This window comes from Vigna umbellata, chromosome 1 (assembly GCF_029865625.1).
Source record: "Vigna umbellata cultivar VRB3 chromosome 1, Vumbellata_1.0, whole genome shotgun sequence".
In the NCBI taxonomy this organism is placed as follows: Eukaryota; Viridiplantae; Streptophyta; class Magnoliopsida; order Fabales; family Fabaceae; genus Vigna; species Vigna umbellata.
This window is the reverse complement of record NC_142165.1, coordinates 84978474-84997608: the sequence shown is the minus strand read 5'-3', so window position 1 is coordinate 84997608 and position 19135 is coordinate 84978474. Positions and strand designations below refer to the sequence as shown.

Here is a 19135-nt window from a genome sequence, read left to right as displayed (position 1 = left end):
ACCAAGCAACTACTCGTTCAATCAGGAAATTTTCCAATCTACAAAACCATAATTAGATGTTCACCAACAAACTTCAAAACTTTAAAAGAAAATTACAATGACTCAAGTATTCTAGAAGTGAACTATAAGCTATAATCATAATTTTTGAGTTTTTAACTTCTTGTATCATCATGAACATTGAAGAGATTTGTTTGTCTTATCTATTACTTATTGATTTTGTTATAAATCCTTTGAATCATCTGTTATATCTCTTTCTATTTTTATTGTGTTGATTTTGGGATAGTCTTATGTCATGTAACCATCATCAACACCAAAGAGTGTAAAAACAAAATTAACTTTTGGGATGTTCAATTTCAAAAGAGATGATAAGCATTAAAGATAGACTTTTTAATTTTTACAAAACTTATAATCCCATCTTGTGATGGTGAACATTTTATATCTCTCACTTGTAGCAATAGGTTTGCCGGGATAATCAAGAAAACATTTGAAGTGGGAATAACAAATTCAGATGACTCGTTAACACGGAATAAGCTTAAGATGCTGATTTCATGGTCTTTTCTGCTCAAATCAACTACGGTAAATAGTTCTGAAAACAGTGACAGATTCCCTAGAGATTGAGGAACTTACGGGTATGCACGATCTTATTCAAAACCCTTTATACGTTAAAATAGTTTATCCAGATCACCTCATTCACATCTTTAAACTTGTATCAACAAATCATAGATACTTTACAGTGAAAGGAAAATTTGATGAATGCCTCAAAAAGAAAGATATTTTGATGCGTGTCCCCAAATACAGATATATAGTACAGCGCATTAAGATGATAAACAATTATACATTTTAATAACTAATTTGTTTGGTCGTTTCTCTTGTATTTGTATCCTATTCTTTTCCATGAATAAATTACAAGCTCCTGGAGCAATGTGCAGAAATAGACCAGCAAGCCCTTGAATACTGAGCGTGAAGGGTTCAGAAGGAGAATCAATCTTCGAGTTGTAAGCATCTGGAACATTCTGCAAACATGCAAAATTGATTCCTTGGTTGGCGATTGTATAGTCCAATAGAGGGCAGAAGCCAAACATCTTCCTCACCAAAGTTCTCCTTTACGAAACTGAGTTGGTACTTGAATCTTTAAGACCCTATAAGCCAGTAAAAAATTTCAGACATAAGTTTAATTATAAAACACAAATAAAAGAAAATTTAGTTAAAAACCATCACAAAAATGTACATAACTAACCAGCCGTTTGAACGATCTATTGAATGAAGTTTTCTTTGAATTCTCAACGTCTGGTTTGGCACGATCAAGAGCCTACAAAACAAGTGCAGTGAAACTCGACACATCATTAAAGGGAAAATGACCACCAACACATATGCCAATGCAGCAGAAGTTCACTTCAACTGTACAAATTTTTCAATGGATAAAATATAGCGTGTGGTATTTTAGTTGGGCCCTAGGATGCCAGTTATATCTTCCAAATTAAGTGCGTTCCTTTGCAACAACCAGAAGCCGGTGTTAGAACAAAATATGAAAAGACAGGGAACATTCCCTGATCATAAAAAGCTTTTCAATGAAGCATATACCTAAACCATTACGTAATATCCAGTATCAAACATATTTTACTGCAATGTCAAACAAAACTGAAGCACTAAAAGATTTTTAGTAATCACAAAGTTAACTTCAATAAGTAAATAAAATGTAAGGGTACCTGAATCAAGGACTCCACACGACGCCGCATACGTGTATGCATAAATCCTTCCGAGCACTGTCACAAATATGCATAACGTAGATCAGGATGCAACATCATTTATGCAGGTTTTGTTAAAAAAAAAAAAGATTACTGGCCAGACAAGTAAGCTTAAGCTTCTCTAACTCTTCCACAATACCCCACTTACAATGGAAGTGATCGAATCTATATTAAACCATATAATCTCTCCATAACTTTCCACCAATGTCCCTCTCTGTTTCTAAATAAAAATTATACTTTAAACAAGTTAAATTAAATGCAAAAGTATTTTTATAGAACAAGAAAATATTTTTTTGGTTTTATTTAAGATCCAATAAAATCCTTCACAGCTAAATATTTCAGAGTAAAATATTTGTTTATCATTTCAAACTATTATTCCTTAAGAGACAAAGATGATAGTTTAAATCCCAAGCTAAATAATGCATAACAATAATAGTTCAGGCAAGAGATGGCAACAACTTCATGATAACAAATTAAGATCAGCAAGTACATTGTCATAACAATACTGAATAATATCTATGCAACTGAAATATTTGGTTTGAAGAAACCCACACCTTAACATGATAGCTAACGTAGGCATGAAAAGTTGACAGATTCCATACTGTACGATCCAATTTATGACCTTCAACATGACGGGGGAAAATAACTGCAGAGTCGACCATATTGCAGTGACATTAGCAAGAGAAAAAAAATCACACACATATACGTTGGGAACCTGACACTAACCAAATGTCACAAATCCTGCATTTGCAGATAATGCATCAGAAGGAACTCCTTTTATTTCCAGTGGAGGAGTAAGAGACCACGAACAAGGAGGGGTATTATGAAGTCCTGCTGTACGCCTGGCTTCCACAAATTCCTAAATTACGAACAAATCTTGAAAATTGAAACCATCAAATCATCCAAGAGTAGCAAAGCACAACACAAGAATGGTTTGCAAAATGCAACAAATTGAGACTTGTATCTCTCTCCCTGCTCTCACTAATCCCTATGACCTTAGATGTGTGATAGCGAAGAAACCATACCTGCAGGAATGAAGTTGCCAGAACAATGTCTATTGAATCGTTGAATCTCATAGGATACACCACAGTCACCTTGTCAGCCTGAAAAAAAAAACGTTTCATCAACTGATTTTTCCATTTTCAAATTAAAAGATTTATTTTTTTTATTTTATCATTTTATTTATTCCCATAGCATATTTGCACAAAACACAAAAAAAAAACACTATTATTTCCTATTTTAACCTTTTAATGGTCATAATTTGATGGCAATTCAATGAAATTTGTAACTTCTAAACTTTGTTTTACCCCATTTGTAATTAATTGAGTTTAATTCAGGGATGTAGTTATTATTATTTTGATCCCTTTTAATTTTTAATTCAGATAGAAGCCAAGCCAAGTAGGTATTAATTCAAGAATATGTGCAACTGTAAATTCGTTGAGCAAATCATAATTCACCATTTGAATTCATTGCAGAGAGATCCTGAAACTTGAAGTAAAAGTGAGGTGGAGAAGATTGTTTCCTTTGGAGCATAAACCTCTAAGTGAATCCCATTTCACTCAGCAAATCTTGTGGAGGAAAATTTTCGGCAAATGAACTTTTGAAGATTCACTCAGTAATTTACAATCCTCTTATTAATGAAATTATAAAACTTGTCAAGTCCCCCTATATTGTAACAGTAACACACAAATAGCATTCATGGGCATGGAAGCCAAGCACTGAGAGATACAAAGAGGCAGAAGAAGACTCTTTAGAGGTTGGGACGCACCCATTGGAGACTCTTTTATTCTCCCTTCTATGATTTGTAATCTTGATTGGTTACTCACCATGAATAACTAATCTACTTTTTGTTGCAATTAAATTTAATAAATCCAAACTCTAATGTATTTATACACATACACACAAGATTTTCTCCACTCATCTTTGTTAGTGATTTATTTAATACTCTTAATGCTTGTTATGTTTGAAAAATCATAACTTGATTCTAGATTTCAAGATTCATAGGAAAAATGATATTTTGTAATGCTTTAAATGGGTCACCTAATGAACCAGATTGCTAGATATAGAGTTTGGTCATTGGTTGCTTATTTTGCAATTCCTAAAGTTGGTTCTTAGGATGATTCAAGAGTGTTAAACTCTAGGTGAGAGAAAAACATGAAGTTGACCTTTCTAAGACAGCATTTATATTGAGAAAAAGGAATTAATACAATAAATAGAGAAAATTTAATATGTTTGAATAACAAAGATATGGGAATAATTAAAAATGTTCCTGATATAACATTTATAATCTAGATATTCTTTTAAATCATAGAAGTTGGATGTGCCTAGCTTGGTACAAATATAATTGATCTTCGGTCCTCTTAGAGACTTGACAAATATGTCAAGTCAGTTTATTATTACTGTTGACAAAGCTAGTGGTGACGTTTCCAAACTCGAATCTTTCTCTTATGAAATGACAATCAAATTCAATATGTTTGCTCCTCTCATGAAAAGCAAGATAGTAGACAATATGTAATGTTGTTTTGTTGTGAAATACAAGGTGCATTTGGGTACTTTCATCAAATTTAAGCTCTTCGAGGAGTTGTTTAACCCATATGAGCTCACAAGTGACTAATGCTATTGCCCTATATTATGCTTTTGCACTTGATCTTACCACAGTACTCTATTTCTTACTTTTCCATGATATTAAATTTACTCCAACAAGAACACCATACCTTGAAGCGGAATGTCTATCACTTGGTGACCCTGTCTAGTATGCATCAAAATATCCATCAATTCAGTATTTCCCTTATTTCCATAAATAAGGCCTTTTCCAGGAGCCTTCTTAGGATTTGTATGGTTGCATCCTAATAGTCTTGACAAGTAGAGCTTAAATATTGATTTACTACAACCACTACAAAAGTGATCTCAAAGCAAGTGATAGTGAGGTAATTTAGATTACTAACTAACCGTATGTATTACCAAGGATCAAAATATAGTCGTCCTTGGTTAGGAATGAGTTTGACACTTGGATCATAGGTGTGTCCATAAGCTTAGTATTTATCACCATGTTTTTCCTATAATGTCAAGAGCATACTTTCTTTGAGATATGACCAAACCATTCTATGACCAAACCATGATCTTTTGATTGAAACTTTTGACCATGATATTGTTTTAGTTGTACAATACCCTTCTTATGAAAGGTCAAGCCGATACAATAGGCATTGCAATCCGAAGAATTTTACTCGGAGAAATAGAGGGAACATGTATCACACGTGTAAAATCAGAGAAAATACCACATCAATATTCTACCATAATAGGTATTGAAGAATTAGTACATGAAATTTTCATGAATTTGAAAGAAATTGTATAGAAAAGTAATATGTATGGAACACAGGATGCATTGATTTCTTTCAAAGGTCCTGATATATAACCACTCAAGACATCATTTTATCACCCTCAGTGGAAATTGTTGAAAATAGACAACATATAACCAATGTCCATAACCTGTTAATTTGTGTATTGAATTAAAAATTGAGAGAAATCGTGGGTATCGGATAAAAACACTAAAAAACTTTCAAGACGGAAGTTATGATATAGATGCTAGATTCATGCCTGTTCGAAATGTAAATTATAGTATTCATTCTTATGTCAATGGGAATGAAAAACAAGAAATACTTTTTCTCGAGATATGGACAAACGGAAGTTTACACTACCTGTGATAACAATATCAACCACATACACAGTGAGACAAATACATGCATGGGGAAAATGACAATAAAACATACACAAAAACACGTGGAGAGATATGAAAGAGGGGATGTTTGGAAATAGAATGGAGTAGGGAACTCTATTTTCAAGTGAAGAAGAATGTATTATGGTACCGAGAAAATAGGTAGTCAAGATAGCATCAAACTAATAATGAACAGGAATATTTGCACCAAGCAATAAGATGCTAGCCGTGTCAACTAGGTGTATGAGGACAAGTAGACTGATGCAAAATTTCATGTTATCTAAGAGTTTAGATAAATTAAAGGAAAAATATTATTTAGCACTATGGTTTTTGTAAGATTTTGATTACCTTTCCAAACTGATTTCAAATTTCATAACGATCTTTCACTAGGTAAATCCAAGTTGTTGACAAACTGGGAGTAGTAGATGATTAGGCTACGCTATTGTTGGATTTCAACCTTAAATATTCATGGTATTCTTCATTAGAGAATTTTGGTTCAGAACCTTTAGATTTAGAAATATTGGTTGTCTTGTAAGGAAAGCCATGTCAAGAGTACCAATTCTCTTGGATGTGGCCCATTTGTTTACAATATATGCATAAAGAATATCCTTTATCACCATGCCTCCTCTAGTGCCGCCATTTCCTTTTCCACGAGCAGAAATCATGACAAAATACTTAGTAAATTCTTGAATATTCATATTCTTAAGAGTTGGAACACGCATGAGTCATGTTATCGAGTTTTCCATAGAAGGAACTTCTTGATAAGTTAAAATTTTATTTGTCAATTTTTTTATCCCATCTAATGAGTCAACTTCCAAGAACATCTTCAGTTCCTCAACCATCGATTGAACTTCACCAATAAAAGACATTATGTCATTATTAGACTACTTAAGAGAGGCCAATTTATTAGCCGAATCATACAGGCTTTGGAAATCATTTGCAAAAATATTACGGGTCTTTTTCCAAAAGGAATTACATGTTTTGAATGACCTTAGTGCCCAAAATGTTGGCCTCTACTAATTGCCAAAGTAGAGCACAAAGCTGAAATAAGTTTTCTTCCACGGTTGAATTTGATTTGGAGGTACCAAACTCCCATCTTCTAAATGATCATGGAAACCTTGGCCAACTCAACTAAAGAATACCAAGATAGATAGTTTTTTCCATTTAAATTTCAAAAGTCATGCAAGGAATTTTGGAAAAAGAGGAGATAGTCCCTGAAAACATGTTGAACAAGGTAAAGGCAAGGACACAATCCATAAATGCAACAAAGAAGAACAAAGGCAACCTAGGCTTTCAAGAGAGAGAAACCTAGGGTTTAAAGGAGAGAAATCGTGATCAACACTAGAAGCCTCACCAAATGGTCCTGGAACTAAGAACAAAAGGGAAAAAAGGGCTCACAGTGCTCCAGCAAGTCAAACAGTGTGGGTCTGAAAAGATTCTGACCACTAGAAGGCAACACATGAGACACGTGTGTCTAGGGCAGCAGCAATAATGGACAGCACGTGATGCCACATTGGACGGGATTCAGATGCTAAACCCTTGGGGCTTGGTTACACATCGGACCTATCATATGAAACGTTGGCGGCAGAAGACTATTTATGCCAATGGAAGCCGCATCGAGTGACCAGATGACAATTCCTTTGTCGGACTGAGATAGGCAAAGTGAGATCAACTCACTCTGATACTAACTTGAGAAAAATATAAAGGAATTAGAATGAATTTGAGAGGGAGTAAATTTCCCTCTCGTAGGATCTCATATTTATAATAAATTTGTATACATCGTATACAATGCATAAGAGGGAAGAATAGAGAATTTGAAAAGATATAACTAGCAATTAGGTACACCACAAAGCACGCAACAACTTTACCACAATTATATCTAAGACTATTTATTTTAACAGTTTTGATACCATCTTAAAAATTAGGTTCATGTTTAACTTAAATCAATAAATCTGGCTTGTGAGGTGAGTGTTATCCCCCACTTATATACATTATTCTGACCTTGTTTCCAGTTAATGTGAGGCTTGGGTTTTTCCAAATAAGATTTTATCCTTTTTAGGATCTGATATGATTTTTCTTTCCTTTATTAGGATCGTAATTGGTGTAAATATTTCAATATTTAAACCTGCCGTTTACCAAATGTAATACAAGGAATGAAATCACTTGTTTCCCTAGTCTTTCAAATCAAATGTGAATTGCCTTCAAAGTTCAAGTTTATTAAATGTGTTTTTTAATTTTCATAGAGAAGCACATTAAATTCGATTATAGGACCTGAGAATTTGTTCACCACAAGTTGCCTTCATAAGATGATATTTAGTTCTTTGCTCCAAAACCAAAGGAAATTCTCACAATTAGAGGAAACTCATCACTCAAATTCAACTTGAGTTTAAGATTTAGAAGATGATGATTGAAGATTCCTATCTAGGAACCTATATTTTCCTTTTATTGATGTTAGCTTGTATCTTTGTTGAAGACACAGATGACATTTTATTGTTAATTATTGTTTATCATTTTTGGAGAATTTATATGTATATACTAAATTACATTAAAAATAAAAATTCCATAACAGTAGTTCTCCCACATCAGCACTTTTCAAGTCTCAGTATATACTGATATCCGGTATTGAAAGCAGTGCTTTCAGTAACAACCTCACTTTTTCCTTAGTATGTATTTTTTTCCTTCTAAGCACACATAGCATGCATATAGGCTTGGCAAGAATATTGAGGAAACAACATTTATTCCTAAAAGAAGTTAATCCTAAATATAGCATGGTTATGGAACTAGTTCTTAATGTAGGAAGAAAAGTGAAAATGAAATATTCCAAGAACCAACAAGGGCTTTAGTAACAGAAAGTTGCCGCAATTATCACACCTGAGGAAAAAGAAAGAAAGACTCATTAGGCCGATGAACAAGGGCAACCAGTGGATCCAGGTCTGGTGCAACAGTCCTTGCAGCAAGATGTTCTAAAACTACTCTCAGTGGTGCACCAAGGACGACCTCTCTTATTGATGCAACTTTTACCATAAAAGCATGTTTTTGATCTGCACAAGTTCAACAATGTTGTAAGAGAACATCAACAACCAAATAATTTAATCAAAATTGCTTTTTCTCTTCATTAAACCAGAATTATCTTTGTTAATATAACAGGAAAATTTGCATAAGCTGACCAATTTCAATAAGTGATGATTAACGAATTCTGAACAATCACCATACATTTTGGGGAGAAAAGCACTCATGTAGCCTTGGAAACTACAACATTAGCATTATTATAATTACTTCTAATAAGTACCAAAGCCCAAATTGATAAAAATATGATTTCGTTAGATTATATAAGGAAATATGATGTGACTTGATTACATCAATAAAGGGATATCTTAGAAAATATTTCTCATAAGTAATTATTGATTTATTCCTTATTACTATACCTCTTCTTTGTCATAAATAAGAATACTCAAGAGTGTACATTACACAACAAATTCATCATATCCTATACTCTTGTTTCTATCTCTCTCAATTAATGTTATCGATACCAAATAATAGAAAATATCAGCAACCCCAAAAATCCTCTATGAAAAGAATATCAGAAGCCATGATGGGTTATAGCGAAAGCATAGCGGAAAAAAAAAGTACAATATATAAATATAGATTAATAAGTAAATGTAGAAATATAATTCCAATGCTAAAACAATAAAAGACAATCATATAATTAATAATAATATAATGTCTAGAAATTTAAATAACAATAAAATCAAATCAAAATACCACCAAATTTAAGTTCCAAACTTAAAATAATATCAAAATATAAGATAAATGTTCTAAATTTCTAATTATATGGTGGATGTTCTTGAATTGCCTCATTTGATTGGCATTAGGGTTGTGGGAAAAAATGATTAAATGCTTAAGATATTGAGAGAATATTCTTGAGTAGAAAAAGAAAAAAAGAAGTTAGGGAGGGAGATAGCACTAAATGAAGAGGAAAATGAAAGAAAAAAAAAATAATAGAGGACTTGTAGTGGAACTAGAGGTGGCTGCAGTAGAAAGACGCCGTGGCAATGGTGGCAGGACATCAACAACGTTGTATAGGAAGATACAAACCTCATCTTACAAGTTAATTTTGAGGTTAAGTTAGATTAAAAGTATACTTAGTCTTATAGTGTTGATTAAGAGGAAACATTTGCTCTATTGACAAAGATGAATACTATTAGAATCATTATTTCATTGGCCGCTTATTTTGATAGGGAATCACAACAACTTGATATGAAAAATGATTTCTTGGGACATTTAAGGAAGAAGTATATATGAAACTTCCTGGTCTATTGAAGAAGGAAATAAAGTGTGCATCTTGAAGAAAGCCTTTTAAGGAGGACTCAAGCAGCTTGGTTTGGTAAACTCCCTCAATTTATGATCTCCACGGGATATCAATAGAATCAAGGTGAGCATACCCTATTCATCAACCATTTCCTAGAAGGTAAATTTACACTACTTTTGGTTTATGTTGATGAGATTATTGTTACAGGAACATGAGAAACAAGTCTTGAAAGAAAAACTTGTTTCTGAGCTTGAAATTAAGGATCTAGGAAAAATGAAGTACTTCCTTGGGATAGAAGTAGGTTACTCAAAGAAAGGCAGGCATCTTCATCTGCCAAAAAAAGTATTTTTTTTATCTTCTCAAAGAAACAAGATTGATTGCAAGGCCACTAGAGCTCCTATAGAACAAAACCATAGAATTGGGAGTGATGAAGGCAATTCTAATGTGAACAAAGGCCCATATCAAAGACTTGTCGGGAAGCTCATTTACTTGCTCACATCAGACCTAATATAGCCTATATTGTGGATGTAGCTAGTCAATTCATGCATGATCTAAGGGAGAGACATTTACAAGTTAGGAAAAGAATCCTTCAATATCTGAAGTCATGTCCACCATGGGGACTATTGTTCAAGAGGAATAGAAAATTGAAAATGGAAGTGTATACTAATTACAGAAGGTCTTTCCACCGAGTGATTTCATGATCTTACATGCAAGCTAGGAATTATAGATATCCATTTACCAACTTGAGGGAGAGTGTAGTTAGTAGGACAGTAAGTGTACTACTAGAAGTTGTTAGATAATGTTAGAAGATTCTAGAGATCTCTTTGTCATCATTACTTTAGGGTTAGAGATCTCCATATATAGAGGTTGATATATTGTTTCAAATCAATCAATTGAATAACAATATCATTTCCTTCAGATTAATCCTTTCATGTGATTCATTTTCCTCAATATAAAAAAAAAAAAAAAAAAAAAAAAAAAAAACATCAATACTATCTCAAAAACACATAGTTTCAGTTCAATGTCTCTCCCTTTGTTGTAGTTAACAAGATGAACCAAAACAAGAAACATAAATATTTAGAATATAGACCCAAAGCATATATGAAACATGACAATATCCCATATGAACTAAATAACCATATTCACTCAGACAACTGCCCACATCCAACTTTTAAATTAAAACAAATAAGTGGTTCAATTATACACTAATTAATATATACAAATACACACACACACAAATATATAATTAAGGTAGGTAAATTTCTGAAGCTAAAAGAGTCAAAATAACATACTAGACCAATGAAAATTTGACACTTGTAATGCATAGAAAAACAGTAGCTTTACTAATTCAGCTTATGAGGAAAGACTCCTCCTAGAAAGGAGGATAGAAAGTTGAGGTGACAGTTTTATACAAAAACTCTTCATACCTTGATTTGCTGGAAGCTTTGACAGATTTATTATTAATGTGAGGTTAAAGCCATCCCTTGGAGGATCAAGAATTTGCACAAGATTACCATATGCAGCTTTTATTGCTTCAAAGGCTCCAAAAGGAAGCCCACGGACAAAAATAGTTTCTGAAGAAGGAGTAGGCAGTGAAACCGATAGCAGCAAAAGATGAGGATTCTTCATTGACACCTACAACCACAGTTGCTTGGTTAATGTGCAACCTAAAACTGTCAAAACTACTTAAATTTAATAAAAACTGTCTAGGGCTAAATTTAACCATACATGTTAAAGAATCAAAAGTGATAATCGATATATTTTCCTGACAATTGTCTCCATAAAAAATGTTACCTGAATATGATATCGAACATCATCAAACTCGACCCAGTGGTGATCCAGTTCAACTCCTTTTTCAAGACTGAAAAAAGTAATCAACATTAAAACTGTGTATATAGTTAAAGTTGAAGTTCACATTTCACAATAATTTGTTAATTGCGAATTAGCATGAAGAAGGGAAACAATAGACCTAGCTGCAAGAAATGCAGTTCAATTGTGGTCTCTTTAGCTGAAAGTGTATATTATATTACCACAAATTGTATAATTAGATGAAACGAAGTCAACAATTACACACTCCACATAAATGTAACAATAGAAAATGTTAAAAAGCTTTGCCAATTACCATCTAGTTTTTTTACATTGAAGAAGGGAAGTAGCTACACTTCATTACATGGAATTTTCTGAACCAGAGTCCCTATTGGATCTCCTTGACTCCAAGCCTATATGCTAGAAGGAAGAATCAAATTTGCAGCAACAAAGTGCCCAGACCACAGTAATCATGTGTGTTTTGACTAAGTCAATTTTTGCAGTGAAAAAGAATCAAGTTTTCATTTAGTGGAATTAATTTTGCGAAAAGTGACATCATTTCATTGTTTGAAGAGTAAAATTGATTCTAGGCATAAAAAGTGATTCCACTTTACCATACAGACAATCAATTCTTACTAGAACCATTTTTGACATATCATTCCCAAATTCAGTTTTTTTAAAACTAAATTTTCAATCTTTCCCACCTTCTGTGCTGAAATTCCAACACAATTTAAATCTGTTATTTCATATTTTACAAAGAAATAACAATAAAGGATTTCATTCTCCATTCTCCACTTTCTTGTCTTAGCAAGGTAGTCTCACTAGTCTTTACGTATTTGTATCCATTAACAATATGAGATTGCTAAAAGGAAAATCAATGAATACGGTGAGTCCAGCATGCCTCCCACCAAGAGAAAATATTTTAAACTCATCGGTTTATCTCATTCAGAAATCAATGGTTGTGATTTTCTTTTATTTTCCTATACTCCTTTTTCTCCCCTATTTCCTGTTACCCCTTTTTAATCTTCTCTTTCTTCCCCACTTCTTCTCCTCTTTCCCCACAGCCCCTTTCCCTCTTCTTCTCAACCAAAACAGCATGCCAATGGCACCCACAACCTCTACAATGTCACTTTCCACCACTGTCACAGCCTCATGGTGGATGTGGACAATGAGTGACATTCCAACACTCACAACAACATACCAAACCCACTGTTCCCTTGTGTTTGCTCTAATACCCAGGTTTTGCCCCATGATGGCAAACCTTCCAAAGGTGTCAATCTCAATGCATTTATCGATGGTTTTGAATTGTTAGAGTTGGAGATACAACAAGCTCACATCCACAAAGCTTGCACTTTAATTGTGCAAGTTGGTTTCTGTCAGGACCTTTTATCAAGACAAATGTGCAAAATAATGGTACAGTAATGGAAGCTTATGCTGCTAATGAAGCTTATTGTGGCATGAAAGGTCAAGCATCAGATGGGACTTTAGAAGAAATGAAGAACAAGAGAAACAATAGAAAAAAGAAAGAGATATAATGGGAATGACAGGGACAAAAAGAAAAAAGTAAAATAAATAAATGAAAATATCATTGTTGGCGTGAGGGAGTGTGTTGGAAGCCCCACATCAACTAGAGATAAGAATAATTTAGAGTATATAAGTGGATGCAAACCTCACCTTACAAACCGGTTTTGTGGGATTGAGTTAAACTTAAAAGTTCACCTCTTAACATGGTATCAGATCTAGGTGAGAGTTTATCCTAGCGATATTTGTTGTTTGTTGGACATATTGTTCAACCCGCTACCAGGCTGCTATCGGACCACCCATTAATGTCTAGTCCCACGCTCGAGATGTATATACCTTGGCGTGAGGATGGTTGTGTTAGAAGTCCTAGATCGATTAGAGATAAAGTCAATTTATAGTATATAAATGGGTGCAACCCTCACCTTACAAGCCGATTTTGTGGGTTGAGTTAGGTTTAAAGTCTACTTCTTAACATGATATCAGAGTCAGGTTAGAGCCTATTGTAGCGATATTTGTTGTTTGTTGGACATATTGTTCCACCCTTATTGTGCCGCTATTGGACCACCCATTAATGTTTAGTCTCATGCTCGAGATGTATATACCTCGGCATGAGGGGTGTGTTAGAAGTCCCACATCAACTATAGATAAGGCCAATTTATAGAATATAAGTGGGTGCAACCCTCAGCTTACAAGCCGGTTTTGTGGGGTTGAGTTAGGCTTAAAGTTCACACCTTAACCATCACAACCACTAACCTCTAAATGAGATGACAGGATAGGTATTAAACACTTATGGTGGGAGACATGTTATACTCCCATCGTAGCCTTCATCAAAAGAAAAATAGATATAACATAAAAACACCAAAGCTCTTTTGTGCCATATGAAATTTCCAAAGAAATTTTTTGGGTGGTTGACATTGTTGTGATGCGTCATCGAATTAATCATTAGTACTATATTTATTGAAAAGGAAAAAAAAAATCTCACTAAGCTTCGTTTCCCTCTCATCAAATTTCCTTACTTGTTAAGTATTCAACTGCACAACTACACCTGTTTTGTTGAGGGTGTGCACCCTTAAACTTCTAAAGTAAGTCCTATATTAGCCATTCTTATTCTCAAAAGTAGGTATCATTGCTTCTCTCCAAATCTCATATCATATTTGGTATTTTCTGCAATTACATTCTGAGTCTGCCTAATTCATTTTGGTGTTCCTTCAAATCTCCACCCCAAGATTGATGCCTTGGACCTGATCAGTAAGGTGTACACTACGAGAAATAAGAGAGTAGTAGAGGGTCAAAACTCAAAGGGAGATTTTTCTTTATAGCCTATTTCTTTTTTTCGCACTCTGAACCAATTTTCTATAAAGCACTTAAGCGGTCTTCCTTGTATGTCTCCATAAAATCCAAATCATCCTGACCATTTTCATGTCAACTTCACCACACCAATATCCCCTTGAAGACATCATTTTTTATCCTATCCTTTCCAGTGTGGAAACAGCCCATCTTAACATTCTCATTTCTAGGTAGAGAACCTAAATTTATAGAAGGCATGGCTTCTAAGTAGAAAAGTACATAGAAGTTAGTGATACTCAAAAAACTAAACTTAGATTCCACTTCTCGCACAACTCTCCTGCTATCTAACCCCAACTCATTGATGAAACTCGGTGTTCTTCTTCCAATGGCAAAACTATAAAGAAACCAGGATTTCAATCACCCTTCTAACCCTCCTTATTCAAGAATTTGTTCATTAATTAATCTCTCTCACATATAGAATCCCTTCAAAAACATTAGAAGAATAGCTCACTTGGTCAGCTTCTCATTTACTATATCATCCTCCCTCGATAGGCAATCCAAAGCCACTAACATTCCCATCCATCACCCAGAAATATCACCCTGGTTAATATATCTGGTTAGCTAAAGAGTGAAATTGCTACCACATGTTTTCAAGTCAAAGAGGAACTCGACCCAGCAGAATCTTTCCAGACTTCAAAAAATCAAACTAAATAGAAATTAGACAAAGGAAAAGAATGTTCCTAAGTAGCACAGACTAAAACTCCATCAACACAAGACACATTCCATTACATACTCCAACATTTATACAAAATAGATTGGATTACCTTCAATCTTACGCTTAACAGTTATCCGGAAAATTATAAGATAATACAAATAGTATTACTAATACAACAGAAAACTGATAAGATAACGTACCTCATGCACATTTGCTATGAAGCTAAAAAGCCCAACCAAAAACCTTAACCTAAATAAACCAAATATCCAGAAGAAAAGGGTGCATTTACAGTAATAGGCATCATCAATTCAAAGATATCGATTTTCAACCCTCCGGAAAGCATTAACCATTGGGTGAAGGGTCACAATTCTTGAATATATCAGTCATATGTCCAACATGCCTTGAACCACTCAACCTTCCTATGATGAAATTCAACTTCAACTTTAAACAACGGTCCGCGAGGATTAGGCTCTGAGAAGCACACTTTTTTGCACAAAGCTTAAACGCTGATGAATGCTTACACATATAACAAAAATAAAACCGACGCAATCACTTATTACTGAGACTCCGCGAACATGAAGTGCTTCCCAATAAGGAAGCCGTCTATGTTTATGTAAATATTCACCTTCGCGCCCTTAACCTCTATGTATCAGACTCTAAAATGATTTGTGGCTATAGAAAAGAAAACGAGCATGTTTAACCCAGCAAGTGTAAGCGAAGAAAAGGAGAAAGAACGTACTTTTGGGCCCGATTCAACAAGGTCTGGAGCAGGAATCTTGAATGAGACTGCAGGAGTATCATGGATCCCTCTCGCGGTGTTGCAAGATCCAAGCGAGGGATTCTTTTCTTCGTGATTGGGATTCAGTTTTGGAGCAGAGCAGAACCAAAATCATGCGTCGTGATGTGATTGATGACGACGATGATTGATTCGGTGATTCAATTGTGCTCTCATGCTGCCATGCCCTATATTAGTTACTACCTTTTCTCTTATGCTATGTAAATATTTTTAAATTCTAACTTCAACTTATTAGACTATCACTAGCTTATATTCATATAAAATAGGAATATAAATACATTGAAAAATACTTCAAAGTAAAGAAAAAATTTAAGTTAACCATTCATTATCATTTTTGAGACCAAAATAGATGAAAATATATTTCAAAAGAAATTAATCTTAATTTAATATAAAATTTAATTTTATATGCGCTTGTTAACCAATTTTTATTTTATTATTATTATTATTATTATTATTATATATATATATATATATATATATATATTAATCCTTGATCTCCAAAATATTTTCCAGAAAGACACCAAGAATAAATTAGGATAGTTAAAATTGTTTATTGGAGAAGTAAAATCAAAATTTTTGTCACACGTTAATCATAAACCCAATTAAGAAATAATTGATGTATCAAATCATTTATAATTTTATATTTTTTTCACACTTTCTTTACATAATCATTGTTTTTAGGTTTAATTGGTCGTTTGGTACTCACCTTCAAGAATGTGTGTCTATTTGATATTCACTTTTTAAAAAATTTTAATTTGATCAAAAACAAAATTTGGGATTCGACAAGGCTGAGAGGACAAGATAAATTAGGATTTAGTTCGCAAAGAAGTGAAAGTTGGTTTGGAGGGAGAGGGTGTACCTGAGGTAGGTTTGGAGGGAGAAGGTTTGCTGATGTTGGTTTTGAGGAAGAGGGTATGCCTAATGTTGGTTTGGAGGGAGAGGGGTCTACTTGATATTGGTTTGAAGGGAGAAGGTGTACCTGGGGTTGGTTTGAAGGGATAAGGTGTACCTGAAGTTGATTTAGATGGAGAGGCTGATTGTCAAGAAGAACTTAATGGAAAGGGAAATTGTCATTGTGAAGAATAAGTTAATGTGCAGAGATATGGCCAGTGTGAGGAGGGTCTCAGTTAGGATGGCTTTTATCTTAGTAGTTGTAATAAGTCTAAACATAATGTTTTGAGTGAAGATGATTTTGTGGATGTTGTATTAATGAAAATGTAGTTGAAGATGAATTATGGTAAGATAATGTTGAAGTTGATATTAGAACTAAGTCATCAATTGGAATGTCATCTTTACATGATAGAGGTTTATCTGACACTAAATGAGAATCTGAAAGTTTAGACAAAGTTGAATTTATTGAGTCATCAGATGAAGATAAAGACCGATATGGGATTTTCTCAATGTCCAAAACTATGGAAGACTATAGATGGGAGCTTGGCACCTACTTCACTGAAAAGGAAGAGTTCGTTGAAGCAATTAGAACTTATGGTGTTCACAGTGGTAGAAAATGAAAGATTTTTAGAAATGACAAACGAAAAGTAGTTGTTAAATGTTGTGGTGCAAAAGGAAAATGTCAATTATATGCTTATTGTGCGTATAAGGCTGCATAGATTACATGGTAGCTAAGGAAAATTATCAACAACCATAGTTGTAGTAGGGAATTTAATGTTCGTCTAATCACTTCAAAGTGGTTAAGTGACAGGTTAGAGGAAACAATAAGATAAAATCTAAATATTAATCTAACTAACCTTCGAAACAAAATTTGTAGGAAATGGAACATTGGTGTGTCTAAGTCTACAACCTTCAGGGGAAAAAATGGCTTACAACAAATTGACAGTTGCTTCCAAGAACAGTTTAAAAGAGTATATAATTATGCAAACGAGCTTCTGAGGTCAAATCATAGATCTACAGTTAAAGTGAATGTGGAAAACAATGAGGACAACCTAATTTTTAAGAGATTATATGTGTGTTTGAAGGTGTTAGATATATTATATTTATTTTATATTTATCTTTTATCTTTAGTTAGTTTGTTATTATTATTTATTTGCATTTGGGCTTAGCCCATATTTTTTCTATTATAAATAGATGACCCTGTGTGTATATTTAACGCAAGGGAGATTAACCTCATACATATTTTTCACTATATTCAACACAGTATCTAGAACCTTATGTTCTTTTGAGAAATTTTTGTTTTGTTTCCTTTGCCATTACATCTGCTGGCGGCGACGCCATCTACCACTAACAGGGACGTTGTCATCTACAGTCGTCGTTTATCACTACCATTACTGGAGTTTCAGTTTTGATCGACGATATCACACGAGATATTCTCGGTCAGGCAACCATCATGTCGTCAACAATGCCTTCATTCGAGTTCTTAAACACTATCAGCGTCTTTTGAAGTTGTGGATCTACTCCCTTTTTCGTCGTGTATGATGGCACGTCTCGCAACGATTTACAGCGTTGAGGTCACTTTTTTTTCTCTTTTAAGTTCATTATGTGTGGTTGCATGTCCCGTCTTCTCTCAAGAAGCTATTAAGAGCATCAATATTGCTTTTCTTCCTTTTTGAGATGTCTTAATTAGAGAATCTTGTATTTTTAAGGTTTCTCTCTCCTATTTATCCATGGCTTCTTCCGCTGATGTCTCTTCTAACCTCTCTTTTGTCACCATTGCGTTTTACCTGTCCATATATGTTTTTTCTCGTGTGGCAAAGATGATCTTTTTCAGTTTATTTATATATGTGGTGGTTATTCAACAATGACATCTTAATCTATTGGGTGTCTACAATGCATTCCTCAATGACGATTTTTAAGAAGATATTTACATGGAGCAACCTCCCAAATTTGTTGCTCAAGGGAAGTCTTCTGGGTTGATATTTTGTATTCTATGTTGTCTTTGCAGATAATTAACAATTTGGTGTCACTCGAGTGTAGAATCTGATATTTTCACTAAGTCTTTATGGATTATATTAGTAATAGGCTTGGTACATACAAATTGTATACACTAGCTTGAGGAAGAGTGTTATTTTTTATTTGTATTTTGGGCTTAATCCATATTTCTTCTATTATAAATAGAGGACTCTATGTATGTATTTAACATAAGGAAAATTAAATTCATATATAGTTTTCTCTCTATTCAATAGAAGGCATGCAAGGATAACTTTATATGTTATAGGCCTATTATTGGTTTAGATAATGTTTTTTTGAAAGGAAAATATGGGAAGAGTTGTTATCAACTATTGTAAGA

General features: G+C 33.8%; 1 protein-coding gene across 1 annotated transcript; it reads right to left on the bottom strand.

Moving 5' to 3' along the window:
• Positions 1–752: 752 nt before the first annotated feature.
• DIS2 (Arp2/3 complex, 34 kD subunit p34-Arc) lies at positions 753–16084 on the bottom strand. The gene is made up of 10 exons (XM_047316591.2): positions 15835–16084; positions 11561–11627; positions 11194–11401; positions 8329–8498; positions 2771–2848; positions 2472–2604; positions 2300–2391; positions 1707–1763; positions 1238–1309; positions 753–1139 (listed from the first exon to the last, which is right to left on the bottom strand). The coding sequence occupies exons 1-10, from the start codon at positions 15894–15896 to the stop codon at positions 1104–1106; spliced, it is 975 nt and encodes a 324-aa protein (XP_047172547.1). The 5' UTR covers positions 15897–16084; the 3' UTR covers positions 753–1103.
• Positions 16085–19135: the final 3051 nt, after the last annotated feature.

Excerpts from the sequence above, each read along its gene's own strand:
- DIS2 (XM_047316591.2), bottom strand. The coding sequence starts at position 15,896 with ATGATACTCCTGCAGTCTCATTCAAGATTCCTGCTCCAGACCTTGTTG. Across the intron at positions 11,402-11,560 it reads ATGTTCGATATCATATTCAG|GTGTCAATGAAGAATCCTCA; the intron begins GTAACATTTTTT and ends CTGTGGTTGTAG. Across the intron at positions 8,499-11,193 it reads AAAGCTTCCAGCAAATCAAG|ATCAAAAACATGCTTTTATG; the intron begins GTATGAAGAGTT and ends GAACTTGTGCAG.